Source organism: Merops nubicus, unplaced genomic scaffold (genome assembly GCF_000691845.1).
Source record: "Merops nubicus isolate BGI_N331 unplaced genomic scaffold, ASM69184v1 scaffold9108, whole genome shotgun sequence".
NCBI lineage: Eukaryota > Metazoa > Chordata > Aves > Coraciiformes > Meropidae > Merops > Merops nubicus.
Window position 1 is genome coordinate 68727 of NW_008627717.1, and position 19651 is coordinate 88377.

General features: G+C 37.6%; 1 protein-coding gene across 1 annotated transcript in view; it reads right to left on the minus strand.

Moving 5' to 3' along the window:
* The window catches only part of LOC103778810 (histone-lysine N-methyltransferase 2C-like), a gene marked incomplete at both ends in the record, with an annotated part of 118304 nt that overhangs the window by 68713 nt on the left and 29940 nt on the right, over positions 1-19651 (minus strand). The window contains one exon of the mRNA XM_008946423.1: positions 18987-19096. Within this exon, the coding sequence (XP_008944671.1) occupies positions 18987-19096 (110 nt within the window). The remainder of the gene's footprint in view (positions 1-18986; positions 19097-19651) is intronic.

Genomic DNA, 19651 nt, shown 5'->3' on the forward strand with positions numbered 1-19651 from the left:
AAGCAACAAAGGTAAGAAGATATAAATGATGATGACTAGCAGCACATGTAATGAAGGTAGAAAGCAGAAGTCTCTTCACGTGTGGGGACTTCAGGCTCTCTACAAGTTTCTCTACTTTGTTTTTCCTTCTTACCAGTTGTCTCCTTTTTTCGCCTTTATAAAAAATCACATTAAACAAATAGTGTTGGCATCAAGGCATCTTAAAATTGGAACAATAAAGCATTCATGTTTTGTAGTGGTGTTTTTTGAGAACTTGTGATGGGTTAGTAATATATAAGAAGCAAGTTTGCTAAGGGACATAATATTTTTTATTTGAAATCTGAAATAGGTAGAGGAAAACATGCAAACCCTATGACACACAAATCCTTCCTCATATAATCTAAACTGTTCCCAAACCCTGTCTATTCAGAAGCTCCACAGAAGGGTTTGTGTGCCCTGAAGTTGTATTCTCATCATTACATAAGCTAGTGGAATAACAGCATGCATATGATTTCCTCCACAGACTCTGCCTTTGCTGTTTTTTTCACACTTTCATGAGGAAAACTTTTTTTTTTATTCACCTCCTCGCTTCCTACAAGATTTAGGATAATGTAAATGTTTTGAGTGAGTCTGAGCTTTCCCACAGCTAAAAACCAACTATTCCCTTAATTCTCATCTAATATCCACCGTGACAGAAGGGCACACATGAGCCTGTTGTTCAGTTAGCACGTCAACAATTAGAAGGTCAATAATGTTTAATGTAATTTAAATTGTGATTAGGCTTCAGCATCAGCAACTTCAGGACAAACAAGGCAAGAACAGAAAATCATCAGCTTTGGTCTAAGGCTGCTTTTTGGCAGGCTCAGGAAACAGCCTATTGTGCCAGTTCCATTTGATTCATGCTTAGGTCTTAAGAAGTATGTGTAGACATTTCTTTTTGTTGGCAGAGCACAGTCTAAGCCACAAATTGTTTTGAGGCTTGAAAAAAAAAATAATTGGGGGAAACATTGCAACATGCTGCTTGTTGAATGATCTTCTCTAGGCATTGCAGAAGATACTGGGATGAAGTCAACTTTCTGTCTAATCCAGCTCAGCACCTACGTTCCTCAATCACACATAAGGATTCTGAAGTGGCTTAAGCATTCTGTAGGTGATGAGTATGCTACAGATTGTCTGTAGCTACAGCTAGGCTGGCATACTCACATTTGCAAAGCCATTGCACAGAGACTCAGAGAAAGGAGAATTTACTGCTGATACAGTCACACTGTGCTTCTGAACAACACAAGGCTTGAGACAAGGATATCTCAACTTCAGGCTCTAAATATTGTGTCTCTATATGAGCTGAGCACCTAAGTTCCCATTACACTTAATAGAGACTTAGTAATTTTTATGGAGTGCACTTCATTGCAGCTCAGTTGACCCAACAGTGGGTGTCCATTTTCAGGCTCCATTGACAATACTGGCCAGATTTTCAATGCCTGTAATTGGAATTTAAACATAGCTTGCAGGTAGACACCTCCATGTAGATGACAGATGTGAGCTGCAGCCTACCTAACATATGTTGACCCAAGTCCTCTATTGGTAACACAGCTAAGTCCACACCAAAGGTTTTGTCAGTGTGGCACGGTCAAAGAAGAGACGTGGATAGGTTCTGCTTAAAATGACTTCCATATAAATTCTGTTCTATCTGTGTAAGTTTTCCAAATAACAAAAACTTGGGCTAAAGCTTCATGCAGCACATGCCTAAATTACCTTAACTGTGTTTGGAACACTTAATTGAAACTTTCCAGCTATTTCTGAGCATAAAAATATCAGCAAGAAAAACGTTTTGCTCGCCTTAAAAACAACCTCTCTCCCAGGACTTGCTATTTGGCAGGAGTTTTAGTGTGGGGATGCAACTTTTGCCCTTACCCTGCAGATCTATCCAGGTGTGATCAAACTTGAGAATTAAACGTAAACCACTTCCAAACATTTGTCAGTGAAAAAACACAGAAAAATCTACTCATTGATCATGACTGATCCCCTCCATTTTCTAGCACTGACCAGACTACCCGTACCTTCTGCAAAGATTGCTTCAGTCTGACAAGGATTAGAGAGAGGAAGTCTGTAACAAATACTCTAAGCCTAGGCACAATAAGGCACTGCAATGGAAAGCAGACATCTCTAAGGCTCTGGATACTACTGTCAAACTGTCTGGGGAATGAGAGTATCCACTACACAGGACAAATATGGGTGAAAGAGACAAAAGGGACTAACTACACTGTGAATGAGCCTGATGAGACCAGGAGGAGAAAGCACGGGCGGAGATGGAAGCTGAGGAGGAGCAGGGATGCCACTTCAAGGGCTAATTAACTAAAACTGGGCACTAAAATTGGATAAAGAGCAGAGGGAACTGATGTGCTATGTATGGCATAGGAAATGGTGAAGGGATGGATCTCTACAGGGAACTAGGGAAAAGGGAACAGAAAGAAGATGGGATGCAGAAAGAATGAGGAAGAGTAGAAGTGGCTAAAAAATCAACTTGAACAAAGAGTCAGAAATCTTAAGCAACTGAAGTTGGATGAAGACTCCAAGAAGAAGAAGCACACTGTCCTCTGACTCCTAGTGCTATATTGCTGTCCCTCCGCCAGCTCAAATGGCAGAGGCCTGTATGTAGCCATAAAGGATTTAAATCTGCAGTCTGGGAGGTCTGCATTTTTGGGTTATTTGCCCCCTAATGCAAGGAAATGGTACAGTCAGACAACTACAAGGCAGCACACACACGGAGAGACAGAGATAAAGGAAGGGACACAGACATGCACAACTGTAACTATGTACGTACATTAGAACACAAAAAGGACTGCAGATCAAAAATGGATTAGGTGCCTAAAAGAGACCTCTTAAAAGAAGTCTTTGCATTAAAGAAACCTGTTTCTTCTAGGACTGTGTTTAATTTGTAGAGGGGGGAAAAAAGTATGTATTGAAAAAAGTTGTGAATTGCTTGTAGGAGAAAAAAAACCACTTAGGACAACTAAATTATGACCTGCCAAACAGTTTAGTTTCACTTCTTTCATAGAGCTCCTTTATGATATTCGGCAGGGCACTAAGCAAAATTTTTCTAAAGTTTTTTTAGTCCTTAACCTTATTGTTATAAAATTCTGGGGTTTTTTTCCCCCCTAAAAATACAGTGTTGATTTCTACGTAGACTGTGCACTCACAGCTCCAATGGAGTGAAGAAAGAACTACAATATCAGTGCAGCTTTTTCGTTAAGTCTGAGTCTTTTTGAAACTCTTTCAATTTGCTATGTAAATTAGTAGATATTTTTCAAGTAAAAAAAAAATAAATCGTATTCTTTTGGGTAAAATGGAGCCCAAGATGCATAAAAAGGCCACATCAATCTGCTGTTTTCAAAAATTTATAGCCAAGTTATCCACGTTTATTGTAGTATAAACATCATAGAAAAACCTCGTGCAGAAACGAGTAATTCTTTCAGCAGCATTTGAATAGTCTGTGTACCTACACACTCAACAACCATAGATTTAATATTGAAGAGTTTTTTACTAAAACAGCAATTTCCACCCTACAGACAGAACTAGCCACTAACTGCTCTGCATGTGACCATACAACCAAAGACTGCACCACCAGGCATATACACAAAGGGTATTAATTGTGTGCAAAGGATATTAACTGTGTGTGCAGACAACCCATCTTCTGGCATGTCCTAACTTTGTGTGCTTGATTTTATAGTCTTAATCATGCATTCTTTTGACAAAGATTTAGTAGATAAGTTAACTCAGTTTAACAGAAAGCTGATGTCAGCAGAAGTCACTACATACACTCCACGATACACCTCATTTACAAGGTAATAGTAGGGATGGGGTGACAAGGAACTCTGGATTATGTACAGACATAAAAAAATACAAGAATTTCCTGCCTTTAATACCTTCCTCATTAGTGAGCACCTCCTTAGTATTCCTTCCCCACTGACTGCAATCAGTACCTTATTGTTCATAATTCCTATTTCCTTGGCTGTTCCTAAATTGCACTCTCCAAATGGCACCGAGTCATCGTAAACAAAATCCTACATCTTCAGTTCACTAATTTTTGTAAATTGTACTCAAATAAAGCAATTAGATGGCATCCTTTGAAACCACCAGCTTGAAACACTAATATAATTTCTTTTCTAATAAAAGCTTCACATGTTTTATCTGGCTGGGGTTTCATTTTTATTTTTTTTTTTCAATTTGACTAAATTAGTCACACACATATTTCTCCCATTCCTCCTCCCAAAACATGGCATCCCCAAACATTACATAATCCTATTTAAAATTCACTAGCTACTGAAATGAACAAATAAGCCCCTTGTCTTTCCTTTCTGTTCCATCACCCAAATTCCTTGGACGAGCATCGTGAAGTGCAATATCTTGACCTAGAATTTCAAATCCTGAAACTGATGGTCAAACATTTAGCAGCTAATTCAGCTGTTGTTCTGGGGTCTGGGTAAGGGAGGATAAAAAGGGGCTCTTGGTTCCATTTTGCAGCATGCTGCCTCGGTAGCTTGTGAAGAAAAAAGCTGCCAAATTTTGTAATGAATTCCACAGAACATTAAGTCTGATGCTTAGCAGAAGCCATAACTGTTAAGTAAATGATATCCTTTTGATGAATACCCTTATTTGAAAACAACATTGATTCTTCTAACCCTTTAGCAGTGTCCCAAAACAGATGTGCACAACTGCAAATTCTGTTTGCTTTCAGGTTTACGAAGTGTGATGACATTTTTACAATCATGCATGAGCCCTTTTACCCAAGAGTAAAATAAAACACAATAATTCTTCACCATCTGTTTGTTAATTTTGCATTCATTTAACTTTGCATTTTAAACTAATAATCATTTTCTTATAATATAGTTTGTTCCATTGGTAGAAATTACAGCTGTTCAATTAAAAAAAGAATGGTTTATAACAGCATCCACTTTTCCTCTAAATACTTCCATTGCTCTTAATTATAGAGATATTAGTGCCACTGAATGGAAAAAAACTGACAGGAAATAGTGTTATGCTTTCTATGTCACAGATTCCCTTAGTAAATGTACATATTTACTTCTGTTCCAGCACCAACCCCCACCTGGTCTATTTTATGTTAAAATTTCTTTTCTCCAGTTCAAGATTCTGTGTTTATTAATGTTGTTGTGTGTAACAGGCTTCTTACACTCCTGAAGGAGTAAGTCACAAACAATAAGGTAGCATACAGTCAAAGTACAGTCCTATTTCTTTGTAATGCTTTTCCCTCAACTCTAATGACAGGCCAAGATTTTGTTATTTTTATTCTTCTCTGGTTACAGCTAAACTAGGAGTAGAACCATGTCCTAGAAGCTTTTTTTCACCATGTTTACAGTAAAATGGTGAAATCCCACTCCTTTATCAAAAGCAGAACCACACTTAAGAGAAAATAATTTGGGATAATGAAAGACATGGGCCTGGAGGAAGAGCAGGAGCCAGCCCGAGATTCTGACAGTCCTATTTTGGATCCTGTGTTACGTTCTGGACAGCACGTTTTTCTGCTGGTCCACAGAGACCAGGCTAGAAGTCCACAGCAAGGTTACAAGTCCTAAACACAGCCTATCCACATGCTAAATACAGTGGCAAGTCTACTTCACTGTGGTTCCTAGGCTTAATAACCATAAAAACATACAAATAACCTCTCCAAGAGACACAGACTGCTCAGCTAATTCATGCAAGCAGCCCAGTAGTATCGGAGGGACTGTTCAGGTGGTTAAAAAAAAAAATAATCAAGATTCAATCACTGTTTTCTAAAACCAATTTTATCTGATGGCATGGAAATCTTTGCATCAGGTGATCATCCTAATTCTGTGATAGCATTAAGATAACAATGCTGTCACAGTACCAAGATGAATACTTTGCTAAGAACACCCACAAGGCAAGAGACTTTTTACCACAAAATGGATTTATTTCAGTTTAAGGAGTTCAGAGAAGGCTGAAAACCACCAAACTGGTGCATAATGCTGTAACAGGGCACTCACCTACAGAAATGAGCTTCCAGAAGTACTAAACACAACAGGCTCACACAAAATTAAGAGTGGAAATACAACTGTATGTTACTGAGATGCTTAGCTTCTAGTCTTACCAGAATTTTGAGTACTCTGACCTTTTAGTTTCTCAGATGAGTGAGCACTGCTGCCAGGTCCGACCTTTACTGGGGGATTTATCCATCACAGCATTTTATGTCTGACAGAAAGCAAACACTCTGGGAGTGCCCAAGGCCCATTCTGATGTGATGTATGTGTAGCAGTAACAGTCCTCCCAGCAATTCACCATCTATTTCAAGTTGCTCTCATTAAAAAAAAAACTCACCTGGCATAACATTTGGAAAACAAACTCTTGCCTATTAAACATATCAAATCCATTTACATTTTGGAAAACGAGCATCTTCGTCACAAAGCTCAAAGAATGATGACAGCAACTGAACTATCTTCTTGTATTGCTTCTCTGAAAGTCTCTATTTGCTCTTCAAGGTTTACGATTTGTGTACACATTTCCCTGGAAATACCATACAAATTCTTGATTCTACAAGTTCTTTGCAAGGCAATTCCATACAGATGCAGAGTGAGGGAATATTTTGCAAACAGAAGGAAATATTAGATTATGAATTAAAAATTGGAAGTGAGAAGGCTAGATATGGAAAAATCTGCAGTGTTAGGAAAAAACCTTTCTAGATTGCCAGCTGAATACAACAGTGAATGTGATCTCACTGTATATGAAGTGAGACCATGTCACAGCAACATATGAAGGGTATATCAAGTTGTTTTATCAATGTCAGATGCTTCAGGAAGCAAATATTTAATTATTTATTTCCTAACAGCTACCTTCCCCCTGATGTACTGAAGATGAACATGACATCTTTGAAGGAATACATTAATATCACTCAAGAAAAAAAACATACCAGTAATAAAAGCTTATAGAAGTGCTGATTTAAGAACATGCCACTACATCAATTCTTCAATTAATATTGCTAAATAGGATTCTTATTAATATTAATCATGACTATAATTCATGGAACACCTACAAGTTCATTCCTGGCAGCAGACCTACCACTGTCTGCCCAGTTTTTATTCCCAGGTCAGATCTGCAGAATGGAGTGGATGATCACAAAAATGAAAATACACAATGTTAATTCTTCTACATAGAGAGATGACTATCAGTAGTAGCCTAGAACATTAGAAAAAACAGCTTTAATGCAAGTGATGTCTGTATTTATTATTACACACGAAGGGTGGCTGGTCCATGTTTCTGAAGATTTGTAAGATTGTCTCTCTCACGCATGATTTGTTCCATGTTATGAAAAAAACCCACACACTCAAGGACACCTACATTAATGGCACTACTTTATAATGATGCCTGCAATATTTATGCTCAATCTGCAACTCTGGGACAGAACTTACACTAATGGAAGTCAATAACAAAATCTTCAGGGAATTCAAAACTATTTTTTGCTAATGGTTTGATTTTGCAAGCTGCTGAGTACACCCATCTCAGGAGGAGTTTTCAGGGTAGTGCTTAAAAGCAACCTGATGCCAACAGACTAATAGGAGTACTCCTGAGTTTTAAATTAAAATATATTAGTATCTTTTTTTTAAGGATGGGTGAAAACCCTTCACGAAAACCTATAATACAATTTATATTAGCAGGAAAAATATTACTCAGACTCTTTTGATTGGAATAATCAAAACCACTTTAAAACTCTAATTTCATTAAGCAGCCTGAACTCTAAAGTTCTTGTTCAAAAAAAAGCATGTGACCCACACCCACAAAAAATGTGAGCAGACATGCTTAAATAAAACACTATTTAAAAGGAAGACTGCTACAAAACAAAGATTAGAGTCAATTGTCTAGTACTACGCAAAAAATGCTACAGCTCAACAAATATACCTACAGCTTGTCCCACGGGGATATTTTGTCCTTTTATTCATGTATTATATACTAAAGACCAAGATTCCAAAGGCAAGGAAGATGTCTTTTTATTTCCACAATGCTCAAAGCATAATGCAGACCCGTCCTTAACTAAAACTAACCAATATTAACTACAAAAGACTGATCAGTCTTTTTTCATAAATGTAACCATCACACAAATGCAAAATTGGACCCTTGAGCACTAACATTAAAAAAGCCAACAGCCTGATCCATATTAGCTGTGGAAAAGACTGAATATAAAATACTTCAATAAGGAGCCATGAGTGAGGTGGTAGTAAAGTAGGAAAATGAGGGTTGCATTCAAATACCTACAAACATGAGGGGATAAGTGGTACTGCTACACATCATAAAATCACAGAATGGTTTGGTTTGGAAGGGAACTTAAAGATCACCTAGTTCCAACACCTCTGCCACAGGCAAGGACACCTCCTGCTAGACCAGGCTGTTAAAAGCCCCATCCAACCTGGCCTTGAACACTTCCAGGGAGGGGCCCCTTAATTCCTGGTGTAAGTTTCTATGGGCTTACTCTTGGCATGACTGTTAAGAGATGGGTATGATTTCCTGTCCTTTTAAAATATATCCAGAAATCTAGTCTTATATGCTGAAAATACTAATGGGATAAAAATTTAAACAAATTCGTAAAGATTTTCATAGACTTTTAAGGTAACATTTTGTTATAGCCTTGTTCCACATTTAAGATTTTGGGGGATTGTAACATTCTCTTTCCTTTATCGACCTTGAAGGACTATGCTAAGGCTGCTGAGCACAGAAAGACAGGAGAAATGGAGACACCAAGGAGTCACATTCTCATGTTCAACAACAAAGCACCAAAATGGGTCAGTTCCACCAGCAACCTGAAGCACTAGCTGAGGAAGAAGGTACAATCTTGATTTAAGAGATTTTCCATTAGTGGGCTTGCTTTGCTCTTCAGAGATCAGGTTCTCCCTGTTATTAATACATAAAGCCTCAAAATAACTTGGTATAGACAGACCATAAAACCTTGAAACGAAATGCCCAGCAACAGAGTGCCACCTCAGTGTGAACTCGTGTGTCACTGCCTTGATGCTTAAAAGTAACATTTAAGAAAGACACCCAAGACAGGGGAAAAAAAGAGAAAAAAGAATACAGAGAATTTCTTTGGGTGTATTATGAAAAAAGTGATTTCTACTCAAGTCATGCAAAAAGGAAGAAAAGGTCTTTGTGAAACACACTTCACCAGTTTGGAACACATACTAAACAATTTCACTTCAGAGCTTTCAGTAAATTATTTCTGTGAATGTTACTGAATAAAGGAAACCTGCACTGGAAATTCCTTCAGGAACATAGGCCCTTTCATGTTTCTCAGCTAGGCTTTTCAGCTTTCATTTCTCAGCTATTGCTGCTTCTCTCTCAGTCTCTCTGTGCCCCTGGTCTATTTTGTCTGCTTCCTACACCTCACAGACTGCCCTTAGTATCTGCAATGCCTATAATCTATTCAGCATCAAAACCCTCTCAGAAACATCTTTGCAGCAACCATCTCTCTCCCCTCATTCTAGGGCCCACCTATTCAACATCCAGAGTTCAAGAAAGGTGCGTTTTTCAAAGCACTCATCTTGAAAAGCCCAGACTGGAAGCTCTAAGGCTGACTCTGGTTTCCGACGCCAGTGCCCGGGGAGTGCTGGTGGGGGGAGCTCCCACAGCACAGCCTCCAGGCACCATGGTGGGAAACCAGCAGCACCACGGCAGCAGGACAGACAAAGGAGTAGGTGAGGCTGAAACACCAAACACGTCCCTTTAGGTGAAGCCGTATGAACCCTCCTAAGGGAAGGTGTCTAGTGCTGCCTAAGGAACCCAAGTCTTCTCCCTCCTCGCTTGCTGCTGTGTTCCAGAAATGCAGTTACTATGGGAAAGATCATACATGTAGATTCACTTGCCAAAAATTACATTGTGCTTCTGTTGAGGTCTGCAAAACTGGAAGGGGAACCAGCGAAATGGTATTCATGCACTGGAAAAGAAATGATGGTTTCTGAAAGCTGCTCTCCTACTTCGCATAAAGTTTATTAATTAAACCTAAAATGTATACATTAGAATACATGCTCTAGTCATTATCCCTTTGCAACAGCTGCCAGGGGTTCAGCTCTAGCACTTCTTTCTTACAGACCAAAGAAAGAACAAGACACAGTTTCACTCTAATCAGTGAGTTATAACGTCCCCTGACAATATTACTTGCTATGCAGACACATTCACAATATTTTTTTCATATACTTGGAAACAAAAAGGTAGAGCTATAAACACAGCTGTTACTTCACAGAAGGCTTGGGACAAAGCAAATAAAAGAAAAACCTCAAAAAAAAAGAAGAAAAATAGTTTTTATTAAAATGTACATCTTTTCTTCCACCTCATCTGAGGAGACAAAGGCTTCTCCAAACTGTGGTTCATAAATTAATGCCCATCTTCCTCTTACAAACAGAATCAACACGTTGGAGATAATACAAAAAATTAACTACAACTAAAATGATCTCACATTATCACATGCTCCTTTTTCTAATCAATGGGTCAGAATGATGATGATAACAGGTTATGAAGTAAGAAACTACTCCACAGACTGAAAATTCATGTTAAAGTAGTCGCACTTGTTAAGATTCAAACTTCCAAAACAAGTTCCCCAAAAAAGCTCTAAATCAAACACTTTGCCAACATTTGGTACATTGACACTCTGCTGTGCATTAGCACATAAACAGGACAGTGTGTTTTATGTCTCTAAGGAAAGGAACATTTCCTGTTTCATGAGATGCTAATTTTAAAAAGTGCTAAATTGGGCATGTGTCATATAGCTTTGAAATAAATATTTCACATTTATAATACAATCTTCCACTCATAAAAATTCCAAAGAATTCTTGACGCCAAGAACACACTGAAGCACAGTACTAGCTTTACTAGTATGTTAACTATAAATACAATAAATAACATGCATTTTCCCCTTGTTTTCTCATTTCTTTAAAATTACGTTTTTGATAGGCACAAAGTCAGACAGCCTAGTAATTATCTTATAATTTTGAAACAAGTTTTCATTAAATAGTTTCAGCTTAATACTGTGTCTTTTTATCCCCTTATTTTTTCCCCTGGCTGGCCGATTTCAAAAGTTACTAAATAATAACAGCACATCTGACATCAGATAGTCCGAATGTGAAATATTAATCCATCTAACAACTGGTGGGGAAAGAAAGAACAGATCAGCTATTCATTCAACAAACCTCAATTAGACCACCACAACCAACACTTAGAAAATCTCTCTCCTTCAGTAACACACACAGGCTTACTTGAGTAAAAAACTGTTCATGAGTGAGCAACAGTGACATCAGAAACATTGGGAAAATAAATGAAGTTTTCTTTCTCAATGAATGGAAAAATTTAAATTAAAATGTATTTCAGATCCCTTCCTTTATCAAAAGTGTTTTGACTTTATATTAGCCACACTTCTGCCACATGCTACTGCCTCTCACTTCAAGATCACACTGTTCAGAGACCACTCTGCTGCATATCAGTCCTTTCATACTTTGAAATACATCACCGAAGAGCCTCATCCAAGTGTGGAGTCTAATTAGATCCCAAGGTATCCATACTTTACATGCCAAAATAATTACAAAATCCTATTAGAAGCAAAGAAGTGCAAAGTTCTTGATTCACATTTACTCAGTTTTAATTATTACTTCATTTTCTTAAATACCAGCAGGGATATAGAAAAATATATCTTTATTTTGTACTAGAAAATGTGGTCTAGGAGACAACTGGGGAAACAGAAAACTAGTTTTTGAAAGCTGAGCCCTAATCTTTGTAGTTTTAAAGGTGTTGTGTTTGACAGGGAACAAAATTCTTCAGCTCAAAGGACTGTAATTGTTTTTTTTCTGTGTTTTGCTGCAGAAGAAAGAACAGAATGCACAAAATCACGTTGGATAATTTGAAACAAGTCATAAAAAATACAGCAAAAGTAACTACAGGGTTAAAAACAACTACTAGGCAAAAATCTAGTAGGTTGGGGTTTTTTTTGCATAAAATATATTGAATTACACTTTATTTGTTTTGTCTGCTAGAGTTAAATTATAGGTGAGAAGGAAACAGGAAAGGGTGGTTTTTTTTCAATAATCCTAGTAATTTCAAACGTCAACCTTCTTCCTTCTTCTTATCTCCTTGTTCTCACTTCTTCCCTACGCCTGGCTCCTCTGTTTGGATGGATGCTTTTCAAAGCAGCTGCTGTAACACAATGACTTCAAATGAACAGCAGTATCTCACAGTACAGCTTATTCAGGTTCAAATGCAAGAATACTTTAATCATTATTCATGTGACAATATCAATGAGAATAAAGTTGTAAATCTTACTAAGCAGGCAAATAACTGTTCTCAAACTGCTGGACCTGCAAAAAACTGAACACTCATACAGGTCCCATGGCAGCTCTTGAACCCCAAGAGATTTACCAAAGCTGTACTGACATTTATGGTGTACAAAGGTACTCCAGAAGAATTACACCTAGTAAACCAAAGCCCTCTATGATAATTTTAAGATACTACAGCTGCTTTGCAGTTCTTGAAAATACAGTTATAAAACAATTGACATAGAGTTTCTGATGTCATTAGCAAGCTGTAAGAACAGTCCGACTCATGTTCTCCAAGACACAAATGATCTGGCTTTAGGGCACCAAAGTCCAAACAGTTCTGGAGCAGAGTAATTCATGGAAGCTAACTTACAGTGTTAAAATGTTATCAAAGCTGTACCCTTAGTCACTCTGCCTTTCCTTGAAGTACAAAGTTTGTTATCATGGACTGGGAAATAGCTACAAATCTCTAGAGAAAGTAACGGAAGAGAAATACATGGAAAACTGAAACACCTCATGGCCCCCACTGCTGAACTGTTACAGCATTTCTAAAACGTGGTAGGAAATGAATGGAACCACTAAACGACCAAAAGCATGTAGAAGAGTCTTCTTGATGAGACGTATGTTACTATTCCTCTAGCCTTTCTGTAGCACTTTCTGTGCAGAAGTCCTCTAAAAGACACCAACCCATAAAAAATTAGAGATGTTATTTTGGAAGAATACTTCCTGCAGGACTTTATTCCTTAACTGCAAGACAAAAGCAGCTTAGGAAAAAAAAAAAAAAAACAAAAAAAAAAAACACCTTGGTAAGATAAAATCAGAAGCTGCACCAATAGCGCAGCCAGGTTGGAGCCAACTCCTAAGTTGCAGTGAAGGTAGATGAAAAGAAGCCAAGTGCCTTGTGCATGCAGAACTACCACAAAAAACTCAAGAGTTGGGAGAGGAACTTTAGAATACCACAGCTGCTCATTTAGTATCATGTTACAAAGCTTCTCTTTGAAAAATGGGCAAAGACAGAGGACTCTGCCCAGAAATGGTGTAAATTATGATAGATGACATTCTTCAGGCGTTTTTCCCTGGCTTTAAGAATTACTAACTCTTCCAGTGATGAAAAAGGAAGAAGGAAGTTCTCAGAGAATCAAGGAACTGCAAACCCTGCACTCTTATTTTGAAAAAAAAAGACATTGCTACATGCTCTGTTCAGCTATGTTGGGACATATTTGAAGCCAACACCCTCCCTATCTTCAAGATTCTGTCATCTAACATTTTTCACACAGTTTTTATGTTGACAAAAAGTAGAACTAGCTGAAAAATCGCTATGGCTGAATAGGCACAACCCTCCACAGTGTATGGAGTTAATAGTGTACTGAGATGTTGATGCTTATCTTTACATACAAGGAACAACTAAAGGAAGTATCAGTTTAGCCAAATTGTTTTTGATCTTAAAGCAGCAGAAGTAAAAATACTCACATACCACTAAGAACATGGGCAAGTCTCACCAAGACGAGAAGTCTACTGAGGCAAAGGGGCAAAGATATGTTCAAAATATGGACAAACACTTTTAAAGGAAGTATAAACCTTTTAAATTTTTCCCAACTTTCCCCTCAATTTATTTCTTTATGGTCTAGCTTGGTTAAGGCTCATGCTAGAATCAAGCCTTGAGTAAAGAATTAAAAGCAGTAGATGGAAAGGGCTCTAAGAAGCAGTTTGAGTGAAGTATTTAATATGCAAGCCTTGTAACACTGTCTCAACTTGGAAGCATCTAAAAACAGCAAAATCTCCTGCCTCTGGTGACAGAATTCAAGGGAAGCTGCCTTCAAAAAAAGGGTTCAAGACTGCTACAAGGTGAAAAGGGTTTACAGGAGAGAGTGGCAAAACAGGAGATCGTTTGGAGCCTGGAACAAGGCAAGATACTATTGATTAGCTTGCCTCTATACAACACAACTCCTCCTTCAGTTCTCAGCAATATTGACATGCCAAACACTGCCTGCAGAAACTCAGCAAGAGCTGAAAACAGCTGCCTTGAACAGAGAAGATACTGCCCTGATTAAGGTAAAAAAATAAAAAATGCGGGAAGAAGAATACCATTTTTCAGCTGTCTGGCTGCAAGAGTCTTGGTTCTGAAGAAACACTTGACTATTACTGGAAAAATGAAAGCTGTGAAGTAGATAAAGAAGAGCTATACAGAATATCCAAACAAACAGAAATCCACATTTTATAAAACATGAGTAATACAGTATTTTGGAATGACTGCTTTAGACACTTCATTACTATCATGTTTCCCCTATTCAGTCAAGTAGCTAAGAACCTTCTTCTTGGTTTCCACCAATACTGTTTTCTTGACCTTAATGTCCTTGACAAACTGGGTCACAGACTTGTAAACTGCTTTCTACATATTATCAGAAGAAAAAAGTTGATTGGGAAAGTTACCTCCACACCCCTTTCTTGTGCACAGTTTTTTTCAGAAGTGGTTCAAACACGTTATCTACTGAGTCTTCCTCAAATTCACTTCCTGAACTGAGCTGCTTACATATTGGGTGGAAAAAAAGGGACTTGGCAGAATGCAGGAGAGCTATGGCTAGACAATGTAACACAGATAAGCAGCAGACTATTATTTCATCAGTTGACTATAGAAAAACAGCCACCTACTCAATACATATAAAATAAACAAGGAAATTATAAAGTATTTTAAAATACCTGAAAGTATTTCAGAAACCACTCTTGTGAAAAGCTGAGCAGATGCAAATCCTAAAGGCCTCAATTTTAAATAGTAATGTCAGTAAGTTCACACTTCCAAATATCAAAAAGCACCACAGTTAAGAAAGCATAAGACTGCAGCCAGGAACACAAGAAAAAGCAGGAAACTCTGCCTGTCCACACCTATTGCTTTTTAAAGCAAAACCTCTGATTTCTGTTCAATCAGTCTCCTTCCCTTTGTTTATCCTCCTAAGTCTCCGTTCCATACTATATTTGCATCTTACTACAAGTATCTGTAGCAACACCTTCCTAATAGATGCCTATCCATAAAGCTGGCAACACAACAGCTTCTTCAGTATGGTGATTTTCATGTACTGAGTAGAGCATTTCCGAATTAAAAGAAAATTTAGTTAAGTTTTGACTAAAGGAAATCTCTGGAAATTTTCTCTCCCCTTGTCTAGATTCCAGAGAGTTCTTTTCTTTCAAATCTTCAAATAAAATTGCTCCAAAATCTCATGAAGACCTATTAAGGTAGTGGGGGGAGGAACTGCCTTGTCTGGGTGTTCAGACTCTTTAACCTACGTACTACACAAGCTCCAGAGATAACTATGTGAATTCTTAAGAGTCATCTTGAGGAATGCTGTGGCACTGTGCTTGTCACCTGGATCACAGCTCTTCATTATGACTTTTTAAACTTAGAAAGTGCTTCTGAGAAAACCCCTGACTCTCACTTGCTGACATAAGTGAGGTAAACAAGACAAGCAAGGAGATTAAATGACTCACTTATACCACCCATAACAGCTAGAGCACATCTACTGCTATAAACTTTACTGTATATTCCAGCTTTTATTTGTCACTTGCTATGAAAGAAATTAATGCACAAGATTTCAAACACTTCACATATATAGATCTATGTATGTATGTGCACTCATTAATATTAAAGAGAGGCAAATCCAAGACTTTGAAAGAAAGTCAAAGAACCCAGCTATGTCTAGACATGAATGCGTGCAGCAAACTGGTCAGATGTCTTTGCCAGGCCTTCAAAATGAGTGCATCAGAAAAAAGAACTGAAGAAGACAGACATGCTAAGCAGGGTGTTTTGTGAGACATGCACAGACACTGAGATAGCCACAGTACTGTATTTGAGATCTTCAGCAAACCCAGGCCAAGAAGAAAAGCAAAATCAATTAACATGCATACTTTGGAATAGGTCAATGAAATATGTCTACACAAGCTTTATTAATGCAATCATATGTTCAGTGAAGCCAAATGGACATCTCAACTGGTAAACAGAGTAATAAGAAACACTGTCATATCCAGTTAAAACAGATTTGGAAACAATAGGCAGCCTAACTAATAAGAAACATGAATGTAACTGACAAATAAAAGAAATGCTCAAGGTAAGAACAGCCCCAAAACACTCTCCACAAATTAGAGGACCTAAACCAGCAGACTGTACTATCAAGAAAAAGTTTGTTACCTGTTCAGTACTTATCCATACATGAACATAAGGAAAAGAAGACGTATTTTCCTAACTAAGGAGAGATGTCAATGCTGCAGACCACATCATAAACCCATGTCATGCCAGAGGGACTTCCAAGAAGACAGAAATCCCCAACCAAGCAAACAACAACAACAACAAAACCCAAAGCGAATTTGGTGGCAAGTAGAGGAAATAGCTGCAGCTTGGTTTTGTTTAAACCATTTTTCTGTATGCCCCGAGCACATACTTGTGTCTGAATTTTCAACAGCATTCAGAACATTTAAATAGAAACTTTGCTTTTAAAATGTAGTAACATCACGTTACAAAGAAGCCCAGAATTTTAGCAAAAGCAAAGCACAAGCAGCTGTAAACACAAAAGCCTACATTAAATTGCTATACGTTTCATTCAAAACTTTTTGAAGTATCTCACACAATTTCCTCCCTTAAGCTTTTCCACTGTCACCTTACGCTTTTTTTTGTGCCTTCTTTAGCTCAGCAACAAGTTTAAAAGCTGTGGAAAAATTACTACCAAGCACTACAGCCTGGACACAAGCAAACGCAGGATTACTTGGGCTCCACACCAGTTATACACAAACTCCTTGAGCAGACCCCACATTGCTGCTCCATGGTCAGGAACAGAACACTACAGAAGAGTTTGCTCCTTATTTCTTGAAAAACCTCTAAACACAAAAAATGTGATCGTGGGGTAAAGATGCCCCATTTTGTATAGCTATTCCTCTAGAATCAATCACAATTGTGGTTTTACTCTGCTCTCCCTGGGGTCGTCATAAGAAGGATAAAAGGGAAGAGCCACACCAACGTCATTCTTTGCTGGCTGGCTGCTGTATTACAGCAAGAAAAGTTTCTCAACAGTTTCAGCAAAGACTGAATAGAAAACATGCAGAATGACACGATTCAAATTTCTCTCATCTCTCTGCATTGCACAGAAATGTGCAACAGGGAGATCTAAAAATTATTTGCAGGACTTGAAAAGATTGGTAGAGAAACTACAAAGCAGCACACAAAAAGGCAGGGCAGAAGGAAACTGTCCCACCAGAGAGATGTGGCATTCTTCAGTAATTCTTAAATATTTGCATTATAAATATCTACTCAAAATTTAAAATGTACTGAGGACGTGAAGGTGAGGCACCATCACACAGAGGCACGGAGGAGGAGTAAGGTAACACACAGAAACAAAACTGAAATAACAGAAACAGAATTAAATTCAACAGAGCAAAACAAGCTCGAATACTGCAGCAAGGGTTTCTGTTAGAAACCAGAACAGTATCATGAAAACGACTACAGATGGGAATGAGCTGATCACAAAATTACTACAGGCCACCTTCACCAGCCAAAAACAAGGGGGTGAAAACTTTTCAGCAGTGAGTTAAAAAAAAAATTTTAAAATTAAATGATTCTAGATGTTCTTTCAATTTTTTTTTGTAGTTTTTTTTATACAAAGACATGCACATACACAAATCTGAGTCTAATATTGTCAGGTTCATTCATTCTTAGTAGTCTTCTATTTCGAAAGTAGATACACAGAAATAATTTCAGTTATCAAAGCAAAGCATTTAATCAGAATGAGTAAAAGTAGAAGGTGTAAGGAAAGCTGTACTGCATTGCCTGTGTTGCAACTGGTTCAAAGCAGCTTTTTTAGACCACACAATGGGTAAGTTACTGGTATCTGCATAATTTTATTTCAATATAATGCATGAAAAACATGAAGAATCAAGTAAAAGGAAGCCTAAGTATGATCATGGAAAATACAGAAAAAACTACACAGGCCTGTTGACAGGATGGCTAATTAATCTAGAAAAAAAACTAAAATTATTGAAATTATTTACCAGCTATGAGAGATACAACTGAAAAATACAGCTACGTATGGTAAAAACAATGTACAACAGGTCTCTTCATAATTTCAAAATATTATCAGAACATGGCACCAGGAGTTCTTCCTTTTCAAAGGTACCTACTTTTCCAAATACATTACCATTTCAAATTAAAAAACAAATATTTATATATGTAATTCTATCAGTATTTAAAGTAAGAACACAGGATTTGTGGTAAACACTAGCCTTCCTATCCTAGTCTGCTTTTTGAACTGGTACAAAAGTAACTGAGAATTTTTTACTATGTCTAAGTCATGTAATTTCAGAATGTACACTGGCAAAATAAGTAATTCCTCTACCTAGTGGGGCACTTGCTAATTTGAACTCAATTTTTCTTTTGTCTGTATTTTGTTTTGGTTAGGTAAGTACTTCCTACATTCTACGTGCCTCAGAACTAATTAATTATATATTCCATGCAACTCCATAAGCCTTTTTAATAAATTCTAACAGCAGCTTTTATCATGAAGACCTGTCCAAAGAAACATTATAAATGTGAGCTCAGAGATCTGTATGTGGATATTGTTATTCATACGTTGTATTGCATTAGTCTACTATCGTTTTTTTCAACCCTACCCCCTATTTTTTTACTGGTTTGAGTATTGAAGACTTTTTACTCACTTCTGTGCTCCCTGAGACAACAGCTTTGTCCACGTTCACTGATAGCTGCTCTTCAGTCTGGCAGACTCCCAATGACCACTCCGCACAGCGGTGATGAGCCCAGCAATGACCTGAGGCATTAGGAAAGAAAAAAGCTTTGGCTGTACAACTGTCAAGCACTTCCTGTAAGCATCAAACCCTGGTCTAGTAGTAAATACTTGCCAGATAAAATAGTCAGTCTCTCTTCCTTCTTTTTGTCTTGTTGCAACAATTAATGTCCTTATTATCATACACTGAATATATTGTACTGACCATCAGACACCAAATATACTGCAATTTTCTTTTATATATAACACACCTCCTTCCCCTCAGCACATTCTGTATATCCATGTTTATTTTCAGATGCCTGACCACATAATGTAACAGTGGGGTGTATATGATTCTATGGCTTTATGATTCTATATGCAATGGTTGTGAGACACACACAGGGGCTTACATTTGATCTTATATTTCACTCTAGGTACCATCTGTTTATGCCTGTACTCTTCACTGACGATCCCCAAGGACCAGATGCAGATCTATATGTTCACACAGAATACTCACATGATGCTTTAGAATGGTACACAAAACTTTTAAAAGTTCAAAATACAGCAAGAACAGAAACATCATATAAATGACTGAGGGAA